Source organism: Phoenix dactylifera, chromosome 2 (assembly GCF_051530095.1).
Source record: "Phoenix dactylifera cultivar Ajwa chromosome 2, Ajwa_hap1_PhDact_Kaust_v1.1, whole genome shotgun sequence".
NCBI classification, from domain to species: Eukaryota; Viridiplantae; Streptophyta; class Magnoliopsida; order Arecales; family Arecaceae; genus Phoenix; species Phoenix dactylifera.
Genome location: NC_143191.1, coordinates 31,206,016 through 31,233,577, shown reverse-complemented (window position 1 = coordinate 31,233,577; position 27,562 = coordinate 31,206,016). Strand labels below are relative to the sequence as shown.

The window sequence follows — 27,562 nt, the reverse complement described above, 5'->3', positions numbered from 1 at the left end:
TTATGTGAATGTTAGTACTAATGATACTGATATTAATGACGAGTTTTGTATTCGACTACTATTAAAATTCATTACTTAATATACAGCAACAATTTGGTCATTAAATTTTTCTATTTATTATAATTTATTAATTATTATATTATATTTTAAGAATAGTCAAAGAAGAAAAAAAAGAGAAAAGCATGTTACATGCCAGTGTTATAATAATTCTAAATTTACTATAATTGTTAAAAAATAATTTTTAAATTTTCAAAATACTAAATAAAAGGTACCGACCTTGTTGACTAGTTTTTACGAATCACAAGCTTCCATCCGTCTCCAAAGTTTTTTTTGGCTACCAATTTAGATTATGTTTGATTGGAGAGTTGGACTTCCGAATGGAATGTTTGGTTGGGGGAGCCTATTTTCTATTGTGATTTTAGAAAGAAATAGAAATATTCTAATCCTCCAAAGTCTACTCTATTTTTTCTAATATTTAAATTTTATTTCGATTCAGATTGCGATGGAACCAGAAATATCAGAAGGTACGGTTATTTCAATTTCCGTTCCGGCCACGAACCAAATGCTCCCTTAGCTTCCAATCCGACCCCGTTTTATAGTGCGAGCCCTCTTATTTGTTTAGGACAAGAATAGCAATCGGGGGCGAACAAGGAAACCGATAAGGCGAAAGAGGGCGGATTGAGACGACGATGGATTCTTCCTCCGGCGGCGGCGTGCCGGTGCTGTCGGCGTGGGCCGCGGCCGCTTCCCGGCGGTACCAGCACTTGCTGGACAAGGCGACGCCGCACGTGTTCCGGCGGTGGCTGGGGTTCGGGGCGGTGGCCGCCGCTTACGCCCTCCGCGTCTGGTTCGTCCAGGGCTTCTACATCGTCTCCTACGCCCTGGGCATCTACGTCCTCAACCTCTTCATCGCCTTCCTCTCCCCGCAGGTCGACCCCGAGATCCAGGAGCTCGTCGACGGCTCCGGCCCCTCCCTCCCCACCCGCTCCTCCGACGAGTTCCGCCCCTTCGTCCGCCGCCTCCCCGAGTTCAAGTTCTGGTGGGCTCTCTCACTTTTTTTTTTTCCTATCTTTTTTCTCTCTCTCGCTGTCCCCTCTTTATCGGGCTAATCTGGAATTTGATTTCTTCTGATCTATTGCTCGCAGTACCCATGTTCTATTGATCCTCTTCAATCCAATTAGGGAAATGAGAATGTTTGCATATAAGATATGGAATGTTGATGTGGGAATCATCTTGATGATGCGTGGATGAAATTTCTAGGTCGAGCTATTTAATGGAATGAACACCCAAAGATTGCAGTAGAAAAAGAAAATAAGGGTGTCTCTTTTGCAAATTATTTGAGTTGACTTGAAGAAAAAAAAACTCATACGAAGAGGCTGAAATAGATAAGCAAGAACTTCACAGAGCTGCTAGCTACACAATTAGTGTAGCTTTTGTAACCAGGATGGAAACTCCTTAGCTGTCGGTGATCTTCTTTTCTTTCTTCCAGCATCGTTTTGTAGTTTCGTTTTCTTTTCCTCTTCGTAGAAGAAGATAAGATGCAAAGAGGGAAGCATAAAAGGAGATTTGATGGCAGATGACAAAATATTTAGATAATCTCCTGATGTGAATTACAAGTTGTATTCTGAAAACTCTTATACTATCATAGAAAATCCAACTAAACATACAATTTCTTGTCTACAGTATGCCCTATTTAGCTTTCTAACTCTAACCTAGTCCCGTCCCATGCCAAACAGGGGGGATGGTATGATTACAGAACATTTGATTGTTCAAGGAATCCTAGGGTTTCTTAGAATCCTGATGTTAAACTAGAAAACCTCTAATACTAATATCTTAACTTTAAGATCAGTAACATGTCAGCCCCAATCTGATAACTTAGCTGGAGACGTATGAAATCCAGCAGCAAAGATGAAACTCTTATCAAATTCATTTACTAGAACATATTAGTGGATCTTGATCATGTTTAAAGCATGAATCCAGTAAATAATAATCGACAATCAGCAAGCGGAGTTTTGAATAAAGAGAGTAGGAAAGCACAAAATCAAAATGGATTATCAATCTAAACGATAGAGAAGGCCTACAGCTAGTCAAGGGTATACTTGGATGCATTGCATTTAACATGAGGGCTTGTAATAAGATCACAAACTGAAAATTTATGGGAATGCATCAGATTTTATGAAGTTGGAGTGAAGAATCATGAAGGGAGATGATGATAGGGTTCAAAGAAAGATTAGCAGGACAGTGATATGATGTTGATGGCACAACAAGTCTACCACTTGGGAGGATCACATATAAGCATGGTAGATGCTTTGTGATAAAAAAGTTTGTTTAATAATGGACTGGAAGATGGAAAGAACTGATTGATATATTTTGGTTCTCATTATGTCTAAACGTGCAAATAAGAGCATGCAAAACATATTATGGAGTGGAAGATGGGTTTGGGTTTGGGAATGATGTTTAACAGATCAAGGATAGTCTTTAAAGAAATTTTAAAGGACATTTTGTGGGCAAGAAAGTGTGACATAAGTTTCACAAAAAAGAATGGATCCTAAAAAAGACAATTGGCATGTCGGTTTATAATTTAGAAACTAGCTTTTATTCCATTTATATGGAGTCAGCTCTTTGGAATAGGCATTATAATTTATTAAGTTTTGATAATGTTTTATGGCTGGTCCTCAATTTGACATTCATTCCCAATAATAGTTGCTAATCAAGGTAATTTTAAGCGAGAGAGAGGCCTACCATGAAAACTTAAAGGTCGGTTGGAAATTAGAGGCCATGCTACTTAAATTAGCCTGTGCAATTGGGAAGCAACTATCTATGGTACCTTTAGTTTTGGAAAAAATTCAGATGATCATGGAGAAGGCAATGCTTGATAGAAAATTGAATTCTAAGTCACTTGATAAGTTGAAAACTAAAATAGGAGGCCTGTTAGGATCTTGGAAGGTAATTGCTAATTCATGTATGTTAAAATGACAAATAAGCCTTTCTAGCATGTCTTGGGATTTGAAGTGGAGATAGAATGGCCTGCCGACTATCCTAGAGATTTACAATTGTTTGTCTGCTTCCTATACTTCCAAGAGAATCCACGTGGTTTACCCAGGACTAAGATGTAATTAATTTTATTTCTTTTTTTAGTTCTAGTTGGATATCATCTCTATATTTGAGCACTGATTGGATCTATGATAAAAGAAGGGGCTCTCTGCAATGTAGATGCAATTATTTAGCAGAAGAATCGGTAGGAAGGTCTGCTACCATGTTTTTTCTTCCTCTTTCACTTTTTCTCTTTCCAGTTCTTCTTCTTCATTCTTCTTTTTTCTTCCTCCACCATGAAGCACTTGCTTTCAGTATTGCCCAGATCTGTGACAGGTCTGATTTGAGAACATTTCACTTTCCCTGCAGTAAATTGCTAATTAAACTTGTAAATGTGTACTTATTTAAACTCAAAGCTATCACTAGCTTTGATATTAAAATTCCAATTTTTCATCTACTCGTCTTTCTTTGATTCTTTATTAGATTAGAGATCATGCTGATGTAACCAGAATACCAGACATCACGTTTGTTTTTTCATGAATATCACTTCTAAAATTCGCTTCATCTTTCTTAGTTATAGTGGTTATCAAGAAGTTGACCAGCCTTGACCTTGTGACTTGTGAAAAGATTCCAATTCCTTTAGATAGGCATGAGAGTTCATGCAACATTCATGAAAACCTGTCTGTCTAGAACTGAAATTCTTTCAATTCCTTAAAACCTATTCTATAAAACAAATCTAGAAGCCCAAATCTTTAGTCTTGATTTTTTTACCCTGAAGTTTCAATTCTAGATTTGCTATATCCTGTAACTTCTAATGGCAGGCCTTAGCGCAATAGTAATGTTGCTTCATTGTGATAGGAGTGTCATGGATTTGAAATGCGGAAATAGCCTCTCTGTACATGAGGGGAGGGCTGTGTACAATTAACCCTCCCGAAATCTTGCAATGGCGGGAGTTTCATGCATTGGGATGCCTCTCATATCCTATATTTCTGGATATCAAAACCCCATTCTCTTTAACTTGCATCACCCTTTGCCCTAAACCAATGAGTCCTTATATAGAGCTCGCATTAAATGGCATCGATCTAATCAAGTTATGAAGATGCCACCTTCGACATGTTAGTGAATCGGAAGAAATTCAATGTTCTTAACCCACATCTTGAAAATCAATCATCACAAAATTGTGTTATGGTGGTTGGTAAGCCTCCATCTCCATGAATTTCCAATTGAGGCAATGGTTTTGACCTCTTCTTTTGCTTATCTAGTTTATTGTTTAAGTGTATCCCAATGTGCAAATTTGTAGGTGACTGTGTCAGAGGTATTGTCCTCTTATGCCATTACCAAAATATAAGTTTGGTTCCAAAAAGGGTTTTGGTTTGTCAATTGCTAATTGTAACTTTTTGTTTTTTTAAAGTAGGGCTATGAGCCCACAAGCAGCTCAAATTGGTAAGGGTAAGGGAGGGACTTTTGTGCAGTTTTGAGTAGGAATTGTTGGAAATGAAGTCATATTTGATTTAGTGTTTGCTTCCCTCACCTTATGATTTCACCTTCATATCTCAACTTTCTTGCCATGAAGAAATTTATGCTTTGTGGTGAATGAAGACAACTTTACTTTGTATAGTGTCACTCAGTAATCATGTTGTTGGGGGAGCATCCAGCATCCAGAACTTCCAAGTACAAAATGGCCCCACCTAATTGGTATTGGCTTTGCCATATATGGGCTTACTAGTTGGTATTTCCTAAATGTAAGCAATATTGTCAATATTGAGATCACATGCTAAAGTTTATAGCGTCATTATAGATTGGACCATGGATCAGATTGCGAAGCTTAAAATTCTTTCTAATTTCTTTTAAACATTGAAAAATGGAAATTAAAAGTGAAAATTAAGAAACTTGAATAACTTGTAACTTGGATGGACAGAGAATGATGCCATCATATAGGGACATAAGGAGTCTTCTTTCCAACATCCATATAGTCAACATATGGCAGGTCCAAAAAAATTATATCCATGATATTATAGGATATCTCAGTGTGTTGAAAAATGTTTGCTGATATAGGCATGCAGAGCAAATTAAAATGATAAATGTGTCATCACCATCACTATCATGATCGTAGGATATGATATATAAAATTGCTTCCTTTGCTTCTGCTTGTTTCTTTAGGAATAGAACTTTGTTTTTGTCATCCACTAGTTAAGTCTTATACAACATTCTAGCTGTATGTTTTCTTTTCTTTACATATAAGAGTTATCTTATTACTATGTCTTCCAAGAAAACATGTTTCATCCCTCCAATTGCATCAAGTCAATTTTCCTTTTAAATCAAAGATCGTAGGGAAAAGGGAAGCCAGAATTTGGAAAATATAATATAGTCTCCGTGGTTGTCAAATAGCCTAGGTGGCCCCAAGCGATGTGCCTACCATATCACCTTGGTGCCTCGACTATCAACTAGGCATGGGCTTAATACAAATTTGCATAACTCATATATTCAACTACTACATTTATGTTACGAGATTGTAATATTGTTACAATAAGAATATTGAACACTCCATAAGACATTACATGCTGAATATAAACAGCTAGAAATTCTTCCATGTTCTAGTTTGTAAATTTTGTGCTACTTATACATAAACATTAAGAGTACAAGGATTCAAATGAACTTTTGGGGGAACTTGTTAAGTCTTAACGCTTAAGTTGTTTAACTTTTTTTAATGCAAGTGATATTTCTTGATGATCTAATCCATTCACTCATTAGCATCCACTTGTCATTCATGAAAAGAAATTACGAGGAAATACATGCATCCACTCATATGTATGTCTGTATATATATGTGTGTGTGCATGCATCCATGCACACGTGTGGACTATATATTATAGATACTTACATATATATATAATTATATATATGTATATTTGTGTTTATGTATATATGATGATCAACCGAAGGTCACCTAGATGTCATGAGGCAATTCTGTTGTATAGGTACTCAAATGACCGCCCATTATGATACTTGCAAGGACATGAAATTTTACTTCTGGGACTTTCTAGCTTCCTATCATTTCCTCTACTCTTGAAAGTTTAAAACCACAAATTCCCAGATGTATGTCTTGGTTGGTTAGTCATTGTGAAAGTCAAGGAAGTTTAGTGGATCGTAAATGGATAGACTTCCCAAGTTTAGAATGTATAAAATATATACTGGTTTGATCTTATAATCCATGAGGTCGTACAATCTATGATGGAAATTGCAAGATCCAATTTGACATTGATCCAAGGATCAAATCTGGGTGATGTAAAGCCATTTGGTCCTGTTCATCGGTCTAAATTGTGGATCACAAGATTCTAACAATAGTCAATATAAATTAGTTAGGGAAATGATATCTTCTAGGCACTGAGCATAGAAGTATCTAGTCGTGGATTTTCCATTCATAGTTCCTCCCAGAACATGCAGCATCACGCCTCAACATCACTTTTCTTGGGTGTTGTCATGTAGGAGCCGTTTGCCTTTGATTGCAGATTTGGATCCTATACAGACTTCAGTTTGTTCTTTTAACAAAATGTTGTGAAAGATGCACGGAAGGAAAATATTTATAACCTATCAGTGAAACATACATTTTAACTAGTAAGGTAACATATTTCAACTGCAGGTCATGCGATGTGGTTAATCATCTGAAAGACATTTCCAATGAGCCATGTTTTTGCAGCAAACAACTCTACAAATGAGGAATAATTGATAATAAATAAATTACTTATGATAAATTATTTTAACTTGTGTGTTGTAACTAAGGTAAGTTATTAGAGCACCAATTAAAGAGATCGAATTGGTTACGATCTGTCCATTTGGTTTGCCTAATTTTCTAAGTTTTGCCTCCTAATCTCTAAAGATTGTCCAAACTTGACCCACCTGTGTTGTCCAAGCCCTTGCATGTTGCTTAGGTGCTTGCTGGGCAGCACGCTGCATACAGATGCTGCCTAAGTGGCTAAGGACTGAGTAGGCAATTCAAGATTCACCTTATGAAAGTTGCTATAGGATCCTAAGTGGAGTTCTCTATTTCTTAGAGTGTGTATGACTTTCTTTGTCATAGCAAGATTTATTAGATAAAGGCTTAGATCCTGTGGCAGAATTAGATGGTGGTGTACCTAGTATTATGCTAAACATGCCAATCAGTATTACTGGACCATACTGTGTTATTTGTGGTGACACAGTGTGCACACACTCTTTCAGCAATGGTCAGCCACTGTTAATAGAGATAGTAATTCCTGGATTCCTGGAGCTACATGATATCAGATCCATTACCAAAATAGGAGGTTTACAGCAAGTATGGTTTAGGTGCATCCATAATGCTCTCAGTTGATAATAAATGGACAAATTTCATGCTCAAGATGAAAAAGTTTGTGAGCAACACGCTTGAACCTTGTGCCACTACCTTGTGCATTCTGTTGGATTAGGGCAGTCCCAGAGCACCGAACTTGTGTGGTGTTGTGCAAGTATATGGTCATTTGAAAAGATTGTCTTCTGCATGCCATTCAGCTTTCATGGATTTCTTTGAAAGAAAAGTTAACCAACCAAAATTCGATTAAATTATTAGTCTCATGTATGCATGCATATATGCATGAGTAATAGTGCACCGATCATAGTTTGACATTAAAGATTGATTTGTATTCATTGTTAAAGTTTCGTTTTTCTATTGAACACAAACATTAATAAGACCGATATAAAACTCTGGAATCATATTTTGTAAGATAGACAAATATTCATTGTTAAAGTTTGGTTTTTCTTTAGAATGCGAACATTAATAAGAAGACCACAATTTTGGACTCACATTTTGTTTCTTTATAGGAGATTATCGACTTTTGTGCTTCTATTTTTTCCCCTAAACTTTTTTGGTGGCTGAAGAGATGGTTCAGCCTAGATTGTGAACGGTAACTCAGAGAGATTCATTATCTCAGTTTGTATTACAAGTTTCTTATTTGTTAAAGGAGTAGTATACTGATTATGGTGCAAACTTGCGGCCAGAAAGATATGTTCATTGGTAAAGTTTGGTTGCAGAATTGTTTATTTTGCATTTTGTTTCCTTGTTGGGAGTGAATGTTGCCTATTCTTGTCATCCTGTCTAAATCATCATTGTAAAAACAAAAGTTATTTGTTATAAATATACTATGCATCTGATAGAAGACACTAAATTGTCCCCAAACGGAGAGATCCATTTTCACTTTTATCCTTAAAAAAAAAAAAATCATTTGCAAGCCATTTGGAGTTGAGGTTCAATACTAATTGCAGAAATGTTGGGATTGTATGATCATTGGAGATACTGTCTTTCCAAGAAAACCAGTGGAAAAGATATGTCTGTTTTGTTTATGCAGTCTGCATTCTAGTTTCTCCTAATGCCACTCGGTGGTTGGCAGATGTGGTAATAAGCATTCAATCCCTCTTTTCTCTCCATGTGCAGGTATTCCATTACAAAAGCATTCTGTATTGCTTTCATATTGACATTCTTCAGTATGTTCGATGTTCCTGTGTTTTGGCCTATTCTACTCTTCTACTGGTTGGTCCTATTCACAGTGACAATGAAGCGGCAGATACTTCACATGATAAAATACAAATATGTTCCCTTCTCGTCGGGAAAACAGGTAACTTGAGCTTCATACGTGTTGAATGGCTATCTACTTCGTGCTGATATGCTATTCTTGACCATTGGTTGCTCATTTCAGCGTTACAATGGGAAGAGAGCAGCTTCTTCGGAGGAGGACGAAAGCGTTCCCAGCAGTGGAACAACTTGATGCATCTTTATCTTCAGATGCTGACGATAATGAATTAATCTATCAATGCATTCCCAGGGGTAAAAGATGCATTATTTCTTCCTATTGTATTTCCCTGGTCTCCCTTTGGCAGACCAGAAGGAATCCTGATGTTAAATTTATGAAATGATTTGACCCTGGCAGAAGGGCAATGCTTGGTGAAACAGGTGGTTTTCTGCCTCCTCGTTTTAATTATTATTCAGTTACAAGATAAGTTGCATTCGTGCGTGGGCAGTGCATTTTGCAATTGGTAATGCTCTATTGGCAAAAACTGCAGCTTCTTGCACATGAGGTCATTTTTAAATTTCTAAAGTTGGTTGCAAAAGTGAGCAAGAAGAAGAAAAGGTTGGAAAATTATGATCTCTGCTCCAAAAAAAGGCTTAACGTTCAATGGGAGATGCTACTTCTGGATTCGATGAGCGACCCCATCTTTCTTGTGAGTATTGCATTTCAGTATGTATTTGGCACATAGGATGCAGTGCTTTAATCAGCTACGTAATGCCAGTTGCATGCGGCTGCAGGCCTGAGAGGTGCCTGCTTGCGTGCATGCACGTATTGGCAGGCAATTTGATGGGCGTCTGGGTTAAGCCTTTGGTTTTGGCAGTAGTTCTGGTGAGGACACAGGCTCATGTGGTGACTAGCGAGAACCTACCACCCAACTGAAAACCCCCTACCTGGAAACGCGAAGAGAGAGAGAACTCGAAGTTGTTAGAGTTTGAATTGTTACCTACTCTTTACCCTTCAAGGCGACAATACGCGGTCGGTACAGTTGTGGTAAAGATAAAACGACAACTCTATCCTCGCGGATCCGGCTGGTCTCTGGAGCAAATGTCCTTCAAAAAGAAGATGACATATTCTTTTTCCTTCGGGAATGGACAATTCCCTACTGAATCCCTCGCGCCTTCTCGAAAGAGAGAACGCAAGAAATAAAAGTTATGATCCTTGATGACTGTTAAGGGCAATTGGGTCTCATCTCAATATAAGTACAGGATTTTTGTATATATGATCAGCATAAACCAAGGGAATGGAATATTGGATAAAGAGAGGAGACCGTTTCTAACGGAACGCAACATCTTATGGTTTTCCTGCTTTCAATTAATTGAACTTGTATTCCTCCAAAAAAAAAAAAAGAAAAAAAATCCCGCATTCCCATCCCTTTAGTTTATTGCAAAAATAACTATGAATCTTGCGATTTGAAGATCAAGCAGTGCCAAATATTGTACGCTAAGGAAGTCCTGTCTTTGGAAAAATTCGCATCCAACATATGAATTCCCAGTTTCAACATAAGGAAATCAAGTGGTGGTAAATATTCGCATCAGTTTATGAGAACCTTTCATCAAATTAAATGATCAATCAATTGCGTATGCAAGCACGAAATCGGATTGCATTGCTGAGGTCATGTATCCATCAAAATATCGGCTTCCCCGGAGAAGCAACCGTGTATAGGCCTGGTCTCAAACGACGGCGTCGCTTCATTTCTGCCGAAAGCATCGATGGGGCGTCATCCACCATGGAGAGCTAAGCGACAAGAATCCGGCTCAAAGGCGGAAGATTTGTCACCATCTCCCGCTTGGCCCCAGTCCAAAAGAAATTTCAGCATCCATAAAATTGCCATCGCCATGGTACGGCTATCAGAATGTTTTCATAGACATTTAATAGTTCGATTGTTTCTTTGAAGATGCCAAATGGAACGATATCTCCATAAAAATTACATAGAGTAGAATTTTATTATCTTTTTATTTTTGAGAATAGGAAAAAGAAAATGATGCCAAATGGCACCTAAAGCTTTTTTTGGAAAGATTATTTTTCTTATGAAAGTTCTCTTCCTATATATAGTTATTTAAAAAAATATTTTTCTAAAAAGAACATTAATGTTCTGAAAGTTACTGTTGGGGGAAAAATCCCAAGTCATACCGCCACGGAGGCGCTCGGCCAAAAAGCGCCGACCGGAAAGGCGCTTGGCCAAAGAGTGCCGACCAGAGAGCACCAACCAGAGGGGTGCTCGGCTAGAGAGCGCCGATCCGAAAAGATGCTCGGCCCAAGAGAGCCGACCAGAGGACGCCGACCAGAAAAGCGCTCGATTAGAAGGCGCTGACCAGAGAGGAAAGAGCGCGAAATAAAGGCGCTCGGCTAGAAGGCGCTCGACCAAAGGGCGCCGACCAGGAGCATTAGAAGCGACCCCGCCACAGGGCGCCCCATTGGGCGACCAGCTCGGCTCGGCACCCCTGCCGAGCCGATTGCCTTGACCAAATGTTCAACTCCTGCCTAACCCCCTGAGGGACCTGACAACTCCACTGCAACCTGCCGCTATCTCCAAGCCATCAAGGCATAAGATCTCCGCAGGTATTTGGCACGACCTGCCATTAATGCATGAGACCCCCTCAAGTCTCCGATGCACTCAGTCATTTAATGAACACGGCTCAAGACGATCTCCGGATCACTGAACCATCAAAGCGTATGGCTCTCCCTGACCGCCGGTTCACTCGGTAATAAATGCACTTACCATCCATGGACCTCGGGCCTACCACGGCCGGCGGTTCAACCACTCCAACAGGTCCGATCGACCGTGACAACTCCCTGGTTCCGGTCTGATTCGGCCTCATATTCCACTACGCCATTAATGGGCCAAATCGTGCCCAATTATTACAAAAGAGGACAAACTCCCTGTCACCTCCCGGGCAACATAAAATCCCTCTATAAAAGGGAGCCTGGGAGGAAGGAAGAGGGGGACCGGAACACAAGAAAACAGCACAGACACAATTAAGCACAATATCCTCTTCATCTTCTTCACCCTCTGGCTTGCTCTCTCCACATATTTGCCCCCTCTGACTTAAGCATCGGAGGGCCGGCGCCGGGGAGCCCGGCCACCGGCTTTTTTGCAGGACGGGACAGGACAGGACGCACTCTCCTCTCCGCTCTCTCACACCCCCCAGGAGGGCACAGGAGGACGCAGCCGGCCGGCGCACCGCCGTCCGCCCTCCCCGCAGCGGAGCTCCTCCTTCCCCGGCTTCGCGGCGGCCCCCGGGTCCAATTTCCAGCAACAGTTGGCGCTAGAGAAAGGGCCCGAGTTCGCTGCCATGAAGCTAAGAAGCAAAGGGGCTTCCAATGCCTCTCGACGTCCTCCACCCAGCCCTGAGCATTCCGTCCGAAAATCACCACCTCCGGCTGAGCCAGTTCATCAAGTTCGGCCGGAGCAGTTTGATGCCCTGGTGCAACAGGTGCAGGCCCTGGCTACCGCTGTCCAAAGCCTGCAGCCCAGGGGCATCCCAACGGCACCGCCTCCTCCGGCTCCAGTTCAACCGGAGCCCCCTACAAGCGGACTTTCCCTTCAAGGTCAGGACTCCCAAGTCCAGGCCTCCCTCTGGAGAGAGCACCCAGCCAGAGGCTACGGAGGCTGGCCACAGCCTTCAGAAGCTGAGTCGGTTCCAGGGCAACCTGCGCTCGAACGAACCGCTGCAGCGATCTTCCAGAATGACGAACTCGACAAGAAGGTCGAGAAGCTGGAGCGCCAAATCCAGGCACTCCACGGGAGAAAATCAGGACGTGACGGCGATTTCGAGTTCACTACGAAGTCTCCCTTCTCCCCGGAGATCGAAGATGAACCGGTTCCGCTACGGTTCAAGATGCCCCAGGTGGAGCCCTACAACGACAAGGCTGATCCCCTTGACCACCTGGAAAGCTACCGGGTCTTAATGGCCCTACAAGGAGCCTCGGAGGCCATGATGTGCAAGGCTTTTCCGGCGACACTCCGAGGACCAGCCCGGCTGTGGTTTACCGGGCTGAAGCCGAGTACTGTCTCCTCCTTTGAGCAGCTCGGCAGACAGTTTGCCGGCAACTTTGCCGCCAGCCAGCCCCAGCGACGGACGTCCGACTCCCTCCTAGACATTAAGCAAAAGGAGGGAGAGTCCTTCAGGGAGTATTTGGACCGGTTTACCACCGCAACATGGGAGGTCCGGGAGCTTGACCAGTCAATCGCTATGTCAGCGCTAAAGACTGGATCCCGGTCTTACAGGTTCCTCTTCTCAATCGAGAAGAGTTTCCCCTCGGACCTCACCGAAATGTTCGCTCGGGCGCGGAAGTACGCCAAGGCGGAAGAGGCCGTGGCAGTTAGGCGGGGCGGGACCGAGCAGAACCCCAAGAAGCGACGCCGCAAGGAGCGCGGCCAGCCCAGAAGCCCGTCTCCGCGACAAGCTAAGAATCCGCCCCGCCCGAAGAGTCCACCCCGACTGAGGGGACCGCCACAGCAGAGGTCACCACTCCGCTCAAGGTTCCAACTGCGGGCCCATGCACCCGAGGAGAGGTATGAAAAATACACTCCCCTCAATGCTCCTCGGGCTGAAATCCTCATGGAGATCGAGGGTCGGGATCACATCCGGCTCCCACCTCCGAAACAAGAAACCAGAATCCGTCGTGATTCCCGGAAGTATTGCCGTTTCCACCGGGATCACGGCCATGATACTGAGGATTGTTATCAGCTCCGAAACGAGATCGAAGCACTCATCCGCCGAGGGGTGCTCGATCGGTTTGTGCAAGGCCGGCATGAAGAGAAGAAGCCAGCCGAAGGAGCCACACGGCCTGAAGGTTCAAATGCCAACAGGCCCATCGCCGGCGTCATCAACACCATCCGAGGCGGGGCCTCGGTTGGAGAAACTTCAGGGGAAGGAATCTCCTCGAAGCGCCTGCGCGCCTCTGAAGCCATCTCCTTTTCAGATGATGATCTAGAGGAAGTCGAAACTCCCCATGATGATGCCGTGGTCATCTCCATGATCATAAATAAATTCGATGTAAAACGCATCCTGGTTGATAATGGAAGCTCGACGAATGTTTTGTATTTTGGTGCTTATTGTAAAATGGGGATGACAAAAGAGCAACTACGGAGGATGAATGCTCCGTTGGTTGGATTCACTGGGGATTCAGTCCCAGTAGAGGGCGAGATCGACCTTCTGGTCACAGCCGGGCTCCCCCCTCGTGAAAGTACCGTGGGTATGAGCTTCCTTGTAATACGCCTGCCCTCGGTTTACAACGCCATCCTCGGAAGGCCAGGACTCAACGCCCTCCGAGCAGTGGTCTCGACTCACCACCTGCTGATGCGATTCCCCACCAGCCAGGGAATCGGTGAAGTTCGAGGGGACCAAATGGTGGCAAGGCGATGCTACCTAGCGACCCACGAGGCAAGACGACCAGCCGAGGTACCTGCCCCAACAACTGACCAGCCCTCAACTGAAGTTATGGAGGCATGGGTCAACCCCCAGAAAGAGCGGGTAGAGCCTGGTGAGTTGTTAATTCAAATTCCCTTACGAGAGAACTTTCCCGAGCTAACCGTGCAGGTCGGCTCTGGCCTTGGCGAACACGAGAGGAGTCGCCTCGTCAACTTCCTACGGGACAATATGGATGTCTTCGCATGGTCGCCTGCAGACATGCCGGGGATAGATCCGGAGGTCACGGTCCACCGGCTTCAGGTGAAGCCGACCTACAAGCCCGTGCGACAAAAGAAGCGAGGCGCCGCCCCTGAACGACAACGAGCAGCAGCCGAGGAGGTCGGCAAGCTCCTTGAAGCCGGCTTTATCCGGGAGATATCCTACCCGGAATGGCTCGCCAACGTGGTCCTCGTCAAGAAAGCCAGCGGGAAGTGGCGTATGTGCGTAGACTACACCGACCTGAATAAAGCCTGCCCAAAGGACAGCTTTCCACTCCCCAGCATCGACCAGCTCGTGGACTCCACCTCGGGCCACGAGCTGCTGGCATTCATGGACGCCTTTTTCGGATACAACCAGATCCGCATGGCACTATAAGATGAGGAAAAGACAGCCTTCATCACCGACGGGGGAACTTACTGCTACAAGGTAATGCCATTCGGCTTGAAAAATGCCGGGGCAACTTATCAAAGGCTGGTCAGCCGAATCTTCAAAGACCAAATAGGCCGAAACATGGAGGTCTACGTGGATGACATGCTGGTGAAAAGCAAGGTGGCGCAAGACCACATAGCCGACCTCAATGAAGCATTCTCCACACTCCGAAAGTACCAGATGAAGCTCAATCCAGCTAAATGTGCATTCGGGGTCACCTCCGGCAAATTCCTCGGCTTCATCATTACACAACGAGGAATTGAGGCCAATCCAGAGAAGATCCGAGCCCTCCAAGAGATGGCGCCTCCCAGGACGGTCAAGGAGGTACAACGGCTCACAGGCCGAGTCGCAGCCCTCGGGAGATTCATCTCCCGCTCGGCCGAGCGCTGCCTTCCATTCTTTGCAGCCCTCAAGAAGCCGAAGAACTTTTTGTGGTCGGACGAGTGCCAGCAATCTTTTGAGGAGCTCAAGCATCTACTGGCTTCCCCTCCCCTGCTCACAAAGCCTCAACAGGGAGAGCTTCTCTATCTATATCTAGCTGTCTCCCCTGTAGCAGTAAGCTCGGTCTTGGTCCGAGAGGAGGGTAAACTCCAAAAGCTAGTATATTACACCAGCCGGGTCTTGAGGGACGCCGAGACCCGATACTCCAAGCTGGAGAAGACTGTCTATGCTCTGGTCATCTCAGCTCGAAGGCTCCGACCCTACTTCTAAGCCCACACAGTGGCCGTACTGACCGATCAGCCGGTCAAGCAGATCTTGCAGAGATTAGACCGTGCGGGCCGAATCACTAAATGGGCCATCGAGCTCGAAAAATTCGACCTCGAGTACCGATCCAGACCGGCGATCAAAGCACAAGCGCTCGCAGACTTTATAGTCGAGTGCATCATACCGGACGAGGCCGAGCCCGTGCCTGAGCCACCAACGGAGCCGACCCCGAGTTTGACATGGACTCTGCATGTCGATGGCTCTTCAAACTCGGGGGGTAGTGGAGTGGGACTTATCCTCACCAGCCCGGAGGGGGTGGTCGCCGAGCAAGCCTTGCGCCTCGAGTTTCCCGCTTTCAATAATATGGCGGAGTACGAAGCGCTTGTCGCCGGGCTCAAGCTAACCAAAGAGCTAGGAGTGAAGGACTTAAAGGCCTTCAGTGATTCTCAGCTCGTTGTCAACCAAATTATGGGCGACTTTGAAGCCAGAGACCCGACCATGCAGAAGTATCTCAGAAGGTACGGGATCTCACCTCGACCCTGGATTCTTTTCACATTCAACATGTTACCAGGTCGGAGAATCTCAGGGCCGACCAGCTATCAAAGCTGGCGTCCTCTCGCATGAGCGAGCTTCCCAAAACGGTAGTACTGGAGTATCTCCAAAAGCCCAGTACTGACGAGCCTGAGCAGACCCTCTGCACTGAGTTCGAGCCAAGCTGGATGGATGAACTCACCAGCTACCTGCAAGACGAAGTCCTCCCCACCGATGAACGAGAGGCTCGCCGAATCAAGCGCTCCGCCACCCGATACATACTATATGAGGGAAGGCTCTATCGGAGATCTTTCACATCTCCCCTCCTCAGATGCCTCCGCCCAACGGAGGCTGATTACGCCATGCGCGAAGTCCATGAAGGAATCTGTGGAAATCATCTGGGAGGGCGAGCATTGGCCCACAAAATTTTACGCCAAGGATATTATTGGCCGACACTCCAGAAGGACGCTATGAACTTCGTCCAAAGATGTGACCGGTGCCAGAGGAACGCCAATATTCAACGCCGACCTTCGGCTCCCTTGACTTCAATCAGTTCCCCTTGGCCTTTTGCCCAGTGGGGAATTGACATTCTAGGGCCACTTCCACTGGCCACCGGGCAAAAGAAGTTCCTGGTCGTCTCCATCGACTATTTCACAAAGTGGGTGGAAGCTGAGCCCCTCGCCCGGATCACCGAGCAGAAGATGCGGGATTTCATTTGGAAGTCCATAATCTGCAGATTCGGGCTTCCCCGCATCCTCATCTCTGACAACGGTCGCCAGTTTGACAACATTCACTTCAGAGAATTCTGCTCCGAGCTTGGCATTGACCACCGCTTCACCTCGGTCGCGCACCCTCAGACGAACGGAGAAACCGAGATAACAAACCGTACTATTTTGCAGGGTCTCAAAGCCAGGCTCGACAAATCCAAAGGACAATGGGTCGAATACCTATACAATGTCCTATGGGCTTACCGGACCACGTTCCGCGTCCCCACCGGCGAGACTCCCTTCAACCTGACATACGGGACGGAGGCTGTCATCCCACTGGAGATTGGAATTCCTTCTCCAAGAGTCGAGCATCACGACGCCAGCTCCAACTCTTTATAGCTCAGAAACAACCTTGACCTAGTCGAGGAAACGAGGAAGGCCGCCCGAGTTCGTATGGCGAGGTACCAGCAAAAGACAGCTCAGTACTACAACGCCAGGGTCAAAGTCAAATCTTTCAGACCAGGGGACCTTGTCCTCAGAAGAGCTGAGGCCTCCCGACCAACTGAGCAAGGGAAGCTGGCCCCAAACTGGGAAGGACCATACCGAGTCACGCGCATCCGCCGACCCGGAACTTACAAATTGGAGTCTCTAGATGGGACTCCCATTCCGCGGAGCTGGAGCTCTGAAAACCTCCGCGTGTACCACCAGTAGAACCCCAAGGGGTCCCTCATTATTCCACTATTGAATTTCATTCTGTGGATTTCATTTCATAATAAACTTATGATCTGCATACTCATTTCAAGCTCACCGATTTTCCTCGTTATCTCATGATCCCAGGTTTATTTCTCCTCCCCTGACCACGGTTGGGATGCCCCGATATCTCGGGATGATAGAGTACCCACGTGGACTCCCTGAAGACGGTTCGTGAGTTCGTGATGTGCTCTCCATCGGCCAACGAGCTCGGCTCGTTCTCCTACCCTGACCACGGTCAGGATGCCCTGTCACAACGGGATGCCCCGATCCGTCGGGATGGCTCGAGACGTCGAGATACGGTCTTAAGTGACCGACGAGCTCGGCTCGTCCTCCATCGACTTCCACCGACGAGCTCGGCTCGTGCTCCATCGGCCAACGAGCTCGGCTCGTTCTCCTACCCTGACCACGGTCAGGATGCCCCGAGACGTCGGGATGCCCCGATCCGTCGGGATACCCTGATACGTCAGGATGCCCCAATATATTGGGATGCCCTGCCACAACGGGATGCCCCGATCCGTCGGGATGGCTTGAGATGTCGAGATACGGTCTTAAGTGACCGACGAGCTCGGCTCGTCCTCCATCGACTTCCACCGACGAGCTCGGCTCGTGCTCCATCGGCCAACGAGCTCGGCTCGTTCTCCTACCCTGACCACGGTCAGGATGCCCCGAGACGTCGGGATGCCCCGATCCGTCGGGATGGCTCGAGACGTCGAGATACGGTCTTAAGTGACCGACGAGCTCGGCTCGTCCTCCATCGACTTCCACCGACGAGCTCGGCTCGTGCTCCATCGGCCAATGAGCTCGGCTCGTTCTCCTACCCCGACCTCGGCCGGGATGCCTCGAGACGTCGAGATGCCCCGATTCTTCGAGATGCCCCGATTCTTCGGGATGCCCCGATATGTTGGGATGCGGTCTTCACTGACCAAAACGAGCTCGGCTCGTTCTCCACCGGCTTCAACCAACAAGCTCGGCTCGTTCTCCATCACCGGACTTCTCTGCCGACGTCCTTAAAGAGCGGACCCCGAGCGGAGGAAGCATCTTCAGTTGCCTCGGCGCAAGGACGCATACGGTACAAGAGCGGACCCCGAGCAGAGGAAGCGTCTTCAGTCGCCTCGGCGCAAGGACGCACACGGTACAAGAGGAGCGTCTTCAGTCGCCTCGGCGCAAGGACGCACACGGTACAAGGTACCCATTTATTTAATATTTTCACATTATCTTATCTATTCTTGGATCTCTGCCGACGTCCTTAAAGAGCGGACCCCGAGCAGAGGAAGCGTCTTCAGTCGCCTCGGCGCAAGGACGCACACGGTATAAGGTACCCATTTATTTAATGTTTTCACATTATCTTATCTATTCTTGGATCTCTGCCGACGTCCTCAAAGAACGGACCCCGAGCAAAGGATCGTCTTCAGTCGCCTCGGCGCAAGGACGCACACGGTACAAGGTACCCATTTATTTAATGTTTTCACATTATCTTATCTATTCTTGGATCTCTGCCGACGTCCTCAAAGAACGGACCCCGAGCAGAGGAGCGTCTTCAGTCGCCTCGGCGCAAGGACGCACACGGTACAAGGTACCCATTTATTTAATGTTTTCACATTATCTTATCTATTCTTGGATCTCTGCCGACGTCCTCAAAGAGCGGACCCCGAGCAGAGGAAGCGTCTTCAGTCGCCTCGGCGCAAGGACGCACACGGTACAAGGTACCCATTTATTTAATGTTTTCACATTATCTTATCTATTCTTGGATCTCTGCCGACGTCCTTAAAGAGTGGACCCCGAGCAGAGGAAGCGTCTTCAGTCGCCTCGGCGCAAGGACGCACACGGTACAAGGTACCCATTTATTTAATGTTTTCACATTATCTTATCTATTCTTGGATCTCTGCCGACGTCCTCAAAGAACGGACCCCGAGCAGAGGAGCGTCTTCAGTCGCCTCGGCGCAAGGACGCACACGGTACAAGGTACCCATTTATTTAATGTTTTCACATTATCTTATCTATTCTTGGATCTCTGCTGACGTCCTCAAAGAACGGACCCCGAGCAGAGGAGCGTCTTCAGTCGCCTCGGTGCAAGGACGCACACGGTACAAGGTACCCATTTACTTAATGTTTCTACATTATCTTATCTGTTTTGGATTTCTCTGCCGACGTCCTCAAAGAGTGGACTCCGAGCAGAATGTTTTAGTCGCCTCGGCGTGAAACACTCACGATACCAACAAACTTGGTATAAACAGTCTGTTGAATCCCCGTCACGAGCTGACGAGCATTCGACCCATTCGTTGGAAAAGAATCCGGTTCGCCCCGGCAACCCGAGGCTCGGATTCGAAGTTCACTACGCTAAAAAAATCTGTCCTAGCGGCCGCCCCAGGGCTTGGTCGAATTCTGGACTAGGCTCGGAAAAATTCTCCGAGCCCGAATCCCCTTGGTATAAGCATAAGCGTCGCTATACCACTAGTCGAAGGACCGAGCAATGGAGCTCGGCTAGCCAAACCTAAAACCAAACCCTGTGGCGGGTAAAGCTGAGGCCCTAGAGCCCATGTCCTCGGAACCTAAAATGGATCCGAGCAGAGAAACTTGGACTATAACAGACGAGTTTCCAAAAAAGTATATTCATTTCAAAAAGCCCGTAGGCTGAGTACAAAAATTCGGGTTCGGCCCTTACAAGTATGGGGGGCCATCCCGACTTTACAAAATAACAAAAATTACACTAAGGCTCGAGCTCGACCACTTCGGTTTCGGCAGTATCGGGAGCGGTAGGCTCAGCAGTCGGGGCTTCAGTAGCCTCGGCAGCAATGGGAGTAGCCTCAGGGGCGGCTTCGGGGGCGGCTTCGGTCGCCTCGGCTGGACCTCCCTGGTCGGCCCCCGGAGTTTCTGCCTCCGCCTCCGGCCTCTCGACCCCTGCTCCCGGTTGGAGCAGGTTTACATCGAAATCCGGGAGAAGCCGCCGCAGTTGGTTGCGGAAGTCCCGGAAGCCCTGAATTAGCCCGTTCACGCCCTCCTCTGCTAGGAGGTCGTGAAATTCCTCCGACTCGCGGAAGAGCCTCACCGCGTTCTGGGCTTGCTCCCGAGCCTCGAGCTCCCGAGCCTCGTGGTACGCGGCCTTCCGCTCGAGGGTTTTTATTTCCCGCTCGAGCTCTAAGTGTCGGAGGCGGGCATTCCCTATCTCCTGCTCGCGGGAGGCCGACGCCAGCTCGGCCGCGGCCAAACGAGCCTCGGCGGCGCGCACTTCGGACCTTGTTAGTGTGTGCGTGCCCTTCTCTTCATCGAGCTCGGCGGTCAGAGCTCGAATTCTTTCCTCGGATGCTCCAATTCTCTCTTGGAGCACCTGACGTTCGGCCTCGGAGGCCTGGTACCTCGCCTCGGCGGCCAGGTACCTCGCCTCGGCCTCCTCGTAACCGCGCTGGCACCTCCGGGCCCGCTCCCGGTAGTCTTGGACTATGTGCATCAGCATTTCCGTCTCGTGCAAGTGCTGTAAAAGAGACGAAAAGAAAAACATAAGGCGCTGCGAGTAAACTTTTTACAAATTACACAGATGGAAATTTTTACTTACCCGGACGGCGTTGCAGCGGGTAGCGTCCATGAAGGCATTGTAACTCATGGACTGCATCATGGCCCGGTCGGCCGGGAGCAGCGCGACCCGAGATACTTCGCGCGCCACTCGAGGGTTTTCGAGGGCTGAATCGCCCTCGAATACCGACCAGGTGAGTGCAAGAGGCACTCGCTCCCCCGAGCCGGATGGGCCCGGAAGGCCAGCATCGGCTGGCCTAGGCGGAGCCGACCCCGAGGCTCCGTGACTGCTCCCCGGCTCGGAGCTAGGGGGCTGGGGTCGGACAAGCGGCCGATCTGACTGCCGCACGATTGAGGCGGGGCGCGTAAGCGCGGGACCCGCGGAACTCCTCCCCTGGTCGGCAACTGAAGCATCCTGCCGACCAGGGATTTGTGCCAAGGGCACCGGGCATGGGAGCACCACCGAAGCTCCCCGGGAGCCCGAGCCCCTGGAATCCGCACCCTCCCTCTGACCAGCATCGGGGTGCGCGGGGCGAGAAGGCCCCACCTCGGAGTGCGCAGGGCGAGAAGGACCCGCCTCGGCCACTGCTGTCGCCGGGGTCGCTGAGGTCGCCGAGACCTTCTGCTTCTTCCTCGGCTCGGCGGGCTCGCCCGAGAGCTCGGCTGCCCTCTTCTGGAAGCGAACATAGAGGACTTCGCTTTTAGTCACCATCTTTGCGATATCTGCAAAGGCGAACAGGATTAGAACATTAGAACAGTAAGGAAATAAAAAGAGACACTGTAACTATCCTTACCATGGGGACGTGCCGAGCTCAAGCCCACGTTCACCAAAGCGTCCTCACATATGAGGCCGTTCAGTAAGATGCCGTCCCCGAGGCTGCGGATGGCGTCAAGGATCCCCTGCTCACGTGGAGAAAGTGGGGTGTTTGTTGATGGACCTGAGCTGGGCCGGCCCCCACCTGGGGTCAAACCCCCAGGACCGTTCAGAACCTAGGAAGAAGAATTTCTTCTTCCAGTCATGAATGGACGAGGGGGCACCATGAAAAAGTGGCCGACCCGCCCGAAGGGCGATGTAGAGCCACTCACCGTCTCCCGGATTCGACTTAAAAATAAAAAGCCGCCGGAAAACGTTGACAGAGGTCGGAATCCCGTGCAGTAAGCATAGTGACAGGAAACCGATCACTGTCCTCCAGGCATTCGGAGCGAGTTGCGCCGGAACCAGCCGGCATACCATCAGCAACTCATTCACGAAGCCGTAAAGAGGAAATCGGAGACCGGCCCAGAGTGACTCTAGGTACACTCCAATCTGGCCTACCGGAGGATCGGTTACCCGATCCCCACGCCTGGCGGGTTCTAAGCGGAACCCGTGAAGAGGGAAAAACCACTCTTCGGTCATTTCGACCTCCAGGACGCTCATGGTAGACTCGACCTCACTGGGGAGAGAACCCATTGTAAGGGAAGAAAGGGATCAAGAAAGAAAAAAGGACGACCTGGGGAAGACGCCGGAGAAAAGAACTTCGGACTGTGAAAAGCTGGGGGAAGAAAAGCTAGAAGCAGAAGGCAATAGGAAGGGGACGGAGGGCCAGGGGAGAGTTTATATAAACCTCCCCAACGGCCCCGATCGGCAAAAGAAAAGCCGCACCCCGTTGAGATGACCACACGTGTCGGTCCAAAAGACAGTACGATGCATTTAATTAGGGCTAACGCTTCGAACGCCGAAGCGCCCCATCGGATCGTGCGGCCCCATCATGAGCCCATGGCGCGAGGACGCCTCGCAAAAGGTGTCCCAATAATAAGGCTTTTCGGGAAAGAAGAGACGCCGCCTATTAAAGGCATCTCGAAGCGTCCGATAATTCAAAATGCGCAATAAATTAAGATTTTCGGAATTCGTAACGGCCCAACTAAAGCTACTTCCCGCGCTCCAGCTGGTAGCCAACTGGAACTCGGAAGTCGGAGGGTAGTGTTGGGGGAAAAACCCCAAGTCATACCGCCACGGAGGCGCTCGGCCAAAAAGCGCCGACCGGAAAGGCGCTCGGCCAAAGAGTGCCGACCAGAGAGCACCAACCAGAGGGGTGCTCGGCTAGAGAGCGCCGATCCGAAAAGATGCTCGGCCCAAGAGAGCCGACCAGAGGACGCCGACCAGAAAAGCGCTTGATTAGAAGGCGCTGACCAGAGAGGAAAGAGCGCGAAATAAAGGCGCTCAACTAGAAGGCGCTCGACCAAAGGGCGCCGACCAGGAGCATTAGAAGCGACCCCGCCACAGGGCGCCCCATTGGGCGACCAGCTCGGCTCGGCACCCCTGCCGAGCCGATTGCCTTGACCAAATGTTCAACTCCTGCCTAACCCCCTGAGGGACCTGACAACTCCACTGCAACCTGCCGCTATCTCCAAGCCATCAAGGCATAAGATCTCCGCAGGTATTTGGCACGACCTGCCATTAATGCATGAGACCCCCTCAAGTCTCCGATGCACTCAGTCATTTAATGAACACGGCTCAAGACGATCTCCGGATCACTGAACCATCAAAGCGTATGGCTCTCCCTGACCGCCGGTTCACTCGGTAATAAATGCACTTACCATCCATGGACCCCGGGCCTACCACGGCCGGCGGTTCAACCACTCCAACAGGTCCGATCGACCGTGACAACTCCCTGGTTCCGGTCTGATTCGGCCTCATATTCCACTACGCCATTAATGGGCCAAATCGTGCCCAATTATTACAAAAGAGGACAAACTCCCTGTCACCTCCCGGGCAACATAAAATCCCTCTATAAAAGGGAGCCTGGGAGGAAGGAAGAGGGGGACCGGAACACAAGAAAACAGCACAGACACAATTAAGCACAATATCCTCTTCATCTTCTTCACCCTCTGGCTTGCTCTCTCCACATATTTGCCCCCTCTGACTTAAGCATCGGAGGGCCGGCGCCGGGGAGCCCGGCCACCGGCTTTTTTGCAGGACGGGACAGGACGCACTCTCCTCTCCGCTCTCTCACACCCCACAAGAGGGCACAGGAGGACGCAGCCGGCCGGCGCACCGCCATCCGCCCTCCCCGCGGCGGAGCTCCTCCTTCTCCGGCTTCGCGGCGGCCCCCGGGTCCAATTTCCAGCAACAGTTACTATTGTGACAATAAATAACAAATATGATGCAGCGCCATAAATTTTCAGCTGATTTTTTTTTTTTTTTGTGTGCTTCTCATGGAATTCGGGCGGCCATATTCAAAGCTATATTTGGATATTTTATGCATGGAGGCCTAATTCGATTAGCAACTCAATTTATAAATTTTTTAATCTAATTTTATTAAAAAATTCTAATAAATTTTAAAAATAATTAATAAAATATGAGCCCGCTCCTCTCAGTTTGCTATATTTATTCACTTCCGACACGGCCGTCTAACGATTCCTGCGGAAGTTTCGTTATAAAGAAAAATAAAATCCTGCTGGATTAATAAAATCCTCGACTCCGGCTAGGTCGACTCCACGCCGCAGTCTCTCCGTCCCTCCCTTGTCATATAGCCTTTTCTCTTTTGTTTGTTTGTCTCGGCTCTACCGTCGAACGCCTTCCTTCCCACTCTCCCATGTCTACCGTCTCTGGGATCCAAGGCCAGATCCTCGAGATCACAGGTACTCAACTCAACCAAACAATGACCAAAGTTTTCCCTTTTCTTTTGTGCCTGTAGAATTCTCAAATTTCTACTGCTAATGAACTTGTGGGCGCCCGCAGTGGTAGGGTGCAGCAAGTTGAGGGACACCGAGCTCTTCTCCCGGCAGGATCCCTACGTCTGCCTCGAGTACGCCAATTCCAAGTTCCGCACCCGCACCTGCACCGGTACCCATTATCTCCAAAGTTCCTATCTTTTTATCTCTTGGCTCCGCTGATCATGGAAAATTAATGGCCAGATGGAGGCAGAAACCCCACCTTCCAAGACAAGTTCCGGATTCCCCTCATCGAAGGCCTCCGCGAGATCAGCATCATCGTCTGGAACAGCAACACCTTCACCGCCGATGACTTCATTGGCAGCGGCAGGTCCGCCTTTCGGCATTCATGCTCTTTTTTTTTTTTGTTGTTGTTGTTTTTTGGTACATCGACTGCTCACACTGAGCAGTGCCCAAAAAGTCAAAAAGTAAAATAGGCTGCAAGGAAAACGGGACAGAAGTCTAATCCATCCTGATGAAGTCGTCTGGATGATAAGCTGCATAGGAGACCATCCAATCTACTGTACTATTGCCTTTTCTGTAGACATGAGAGGCCCGATGGAAGATGTATTTACCTAGCAGACGGTGAATGTCGTGGAGCAGTCGCAGTCCCCTATCAGCACCTCTGGTCCCCTAGATCTTCTGGATTACTGTGGTAGAATCTCCCTCAATGATAAGGCGGTCGACCCTCAGCACCCGTCTTGCATAGTATACTCCCTCCCATGCTGCTCTCAACTCAGTACTGTCGACAGTCTGGTTGAAGATGCGCCGACTCCCAGCTGCCACTAGTTTGGTCTGCTGATCTCTGATGATAAAGCCGACACCGCACCAACCACCCACGCGAAGTTCACCTTGAGGAAATTGCCATTTTTAACGCTATCTATGTTGCCGCTGATCTATTTCGATTCCTGTTCAGGGTTCAGTTGCAGAAAGTCCTCTCTCAAGGCTACGACGACTCTTCTTGGCCAATCCAGACGCGAAGTCCCAGGTGCGTGCACCCTCGCTCATTCATTCAACAGATTATCTTCAGTCTAAGATTCATCAGTGAAATTTCTCCATGACCGATATCCAGGTATGCTGGAGAAGTGAAACTCATAATGCATTTCCCGAATGCATCAGTAAGTTTACGATATCTCCGTGCTACCTTTCTTGATTGATGCCTGTGATTATAATGACATCTAGAGAGAGAGAAAAAGAGAGAGAGATCTAACATAACCTCTGATCTTCTACTGACATTGCAACAAGTAGAAGAAGACTGCAGAAAGCAGCACTCCATCTGCCCCACATTACAACATCCCTGCAGCACCACATGTTCCTCCCTATGCTCCTTCGTACCCACCGGCTGGGACTTATCCCGGAGCTGGCGCTTACGGTTCGTATCCTCCTCCTGATCCTTCTCTGTATCAGGCTTCGGCTTACCCACAGCAGCCGTGCCCGCCTGCCATGTATCCGCCGCAGCCATACGTGCAGCAGTATCCCCCTCCACCACCAACACAGCCTTACTATCCACCAGGTAAGCTTCGAACAAGCAATGTACCTTGCTTTGTATCATTATATGAGGATGCATGAGCATGATATTGACTGTGTGTGAGAGACTCTTTTGCAGGACCTTACCCGGGATATTATCCACCACCATACTGATGGAAAGAAAACTGAAGTAGCAACATGAAAAAGAGAAAAAAAATAGCACCGATAGAGGCCTAGTTTTGTTGTAGTTATTTGTTGCTTCTTTTTGTTAATTTGATAAAACTTGTGTGGTCACTCTAGATTCTTTTGAATTGAAATCCCGCCGGAGTTATGGTTTACTTGCTGCAAATTTGCGTCTGATTTTGTGCATACCATGTTTTTCCTTTGCAAGAATGAAATGTATGATGTTTAGCAAATTGGATTTATCAAACTAGCAGACCTCTTGCTTCAATTTCTTGATTTCTTTACATGGTCGCTTTGATCCGAGCACATTCTATGCCTTTTCAACTCCAATCTCATCTTGGACCTACACGAATAATATCGCATCTGATGCGAGGATCATTAGCTGTACTAACAGAGCTGTTGCTTCAATTTCTTGATTTCTCTACATGGTCACACTTGTTCAAGCACATTCTTCGCCCTTTTCAACTCCAGTCTCATATTGGAACTACTTGAATAATATTGCATCCGCTGTGAGGATCATCAGCTGTTGTAGAAAGGGAGACATAATTTTCTTTTTACCAAGCTTCACTTAGCATGCTCTTAAATTTGTTAATACCAGTTTTCAAAGTATCGAAAAGAAAATTGTTGTTTTGGCACTATCAATACATTAACCAAACAGAGAAGGATTAATCTTATGGTGGGGTTAGAGAGCAAAACATTCTGGACATTTATATTGCGAAAAGGTAACTCAGAAGTCTCATAGCATCTTGTAGACATCATACTTGATCAATGTCAATTAGCACCCATGTTGAAATTATTGATTATAGCGAAAGAACATATTCTTGTGGCTGGATAACAATGATGATTTGCAGGTCTTGCATGCTCATAGGATATAAGCTCTTGAATTTTTCTTCATATATATGAAGAGATTGCAATTCTAGCGATTATAAGTATGCATAAGATGCGGCAACCATATATTTGTTTTAAACGTATGCAACAGTGTCTAGATTTTCATTTGCTAAAGAAAAAGGCAAGTGATCTAGAAGCCAAAATCATTTGGAGGGAAAAGAAAAGCTTTATAGAGCAAGAACATATGAAACCCGTAACAAACCAAGGTGGTTTAAAGAAGATATTATAGTGTGTTGAAAACAATACAATATATCCAAATTCCTGTTGATTTGAAGCTGCTTGATTGCTCCTTTCATTTCATATTCTTAAGCTCCAGTTATGAGCAGCAATGATGAAAATCTTCTTCACAAAGTACAATTACCCTGGGGACAGTACAAATCTATAAGCAGCACGACATTTGGGAGAAGGGACAATCAAGGAGCAAACGTTGAACATGCTGTTCCTTGTTATCAAGGATG

General features: G+C 47.3%; 2 protein-coding genes across 2 annotated transcripts; both read left to right on the top strand.

Annotated features, from left to right (window-relative positions):
* Window positions 1–549: 549 nt before the first annotated feature.
* LOC103724363 (protein RER1A-like) lies at window positions 550–9,038 on the top strand. Its single transcript, XM_008815592.6, has 3 exons — window positions 550–1,039; window positions 8,476–8,656; window positions 8,738–9,038. The coding sequence occupies exons 1-3, from the start codon at window positions 690–692 to the stop codon at window positions 8,804–8,806; spliced, it is 600 nt and encodes a 199-aa protein (XP_008813814.2). The 5' UTR covers window positions 550–689; the 3' UTR covers window positions 8,807–9,038.
* A 15,285-nt stretch (window positions 9,039–24,323) lies between these two features.
* LOC103724362 (elicitor-responsive protein 3-like) lies at window positions 24,324–26,463 on the top strand. The gene is made up of 7 exons (XM_008815591.5): window positions 24,324–24,494; window positions 24,595–24,699; window positions 24,771–24,897; window positions 25,483–25,554; window positions 25,639–25,684; window positions 25,815–26,079; window positions 26,173–26,463. Exons 1-7 carry the CDS (start codon window positions 24,449–24,451, stop codon window positions 26,205–26,207), a joined length of 696 nt encoding a protein of 231 aa, XP_008813813.2. The 5' UTR covers window positions 24,324–24,448; the 3' UTR covers window positions 26,208–26,463.
* Window positions 26,464–27,562: the final 1,099 nt, after the last annotated feature.

What these genes read in the sequence shown, in the direction of transcription:
- LOC103724363 (XM_008815592.6), top strand. Translation starts at nt 690, where the DNA reads ATGGATTCTTCCTCCGGCGGCGGCGTGCCGGTGCTGTCGGCGTGGGCC. An exon ending in CTCCCCGAGTTCAAGTTCTG is followed by an intron (nt 1,040 to 8,475) that starts GTGGGCTCTCTC and finishes CTCCATGTGCAG; the next exon opens with GTATTCCATTACAAAAGCAT. An exon ending in CCTTCTCGTCGGGAAAACAG is followed by an intron (nt 8,657 to 8,737) that starts GTAACTTGAGCT and finishes TGCTCATTTCAG; the next exon opens with CGTTACAATGGGAAGAGAGC.
- LOC103724362 (XM_008815591.5), top strand. Translation starts at nt 24,449, where the DNA reads ATGTCTACCGTCTCTGGGATCCAAGGCCAGATCCTCGAGATCACAG. An exon ending in CCAGATCCTCGAGATCACAG is followed by an intron (nt 24,495 to 24,594) that starts GTACTCAACTCA and finishes GGGCGCCCGCAG; the next exon opens with TGGTAGGGTGCAGCAAGTTG. An exon ending in ATCCAGACGCGAAGTCCCAG is followed by an intron (nt 25,555 to 25,638) that starts GTGCGTGCACCC and finishes ACCGATATCCAG; the next exon opens with GTATGCTGGAGAAGTGAAAC.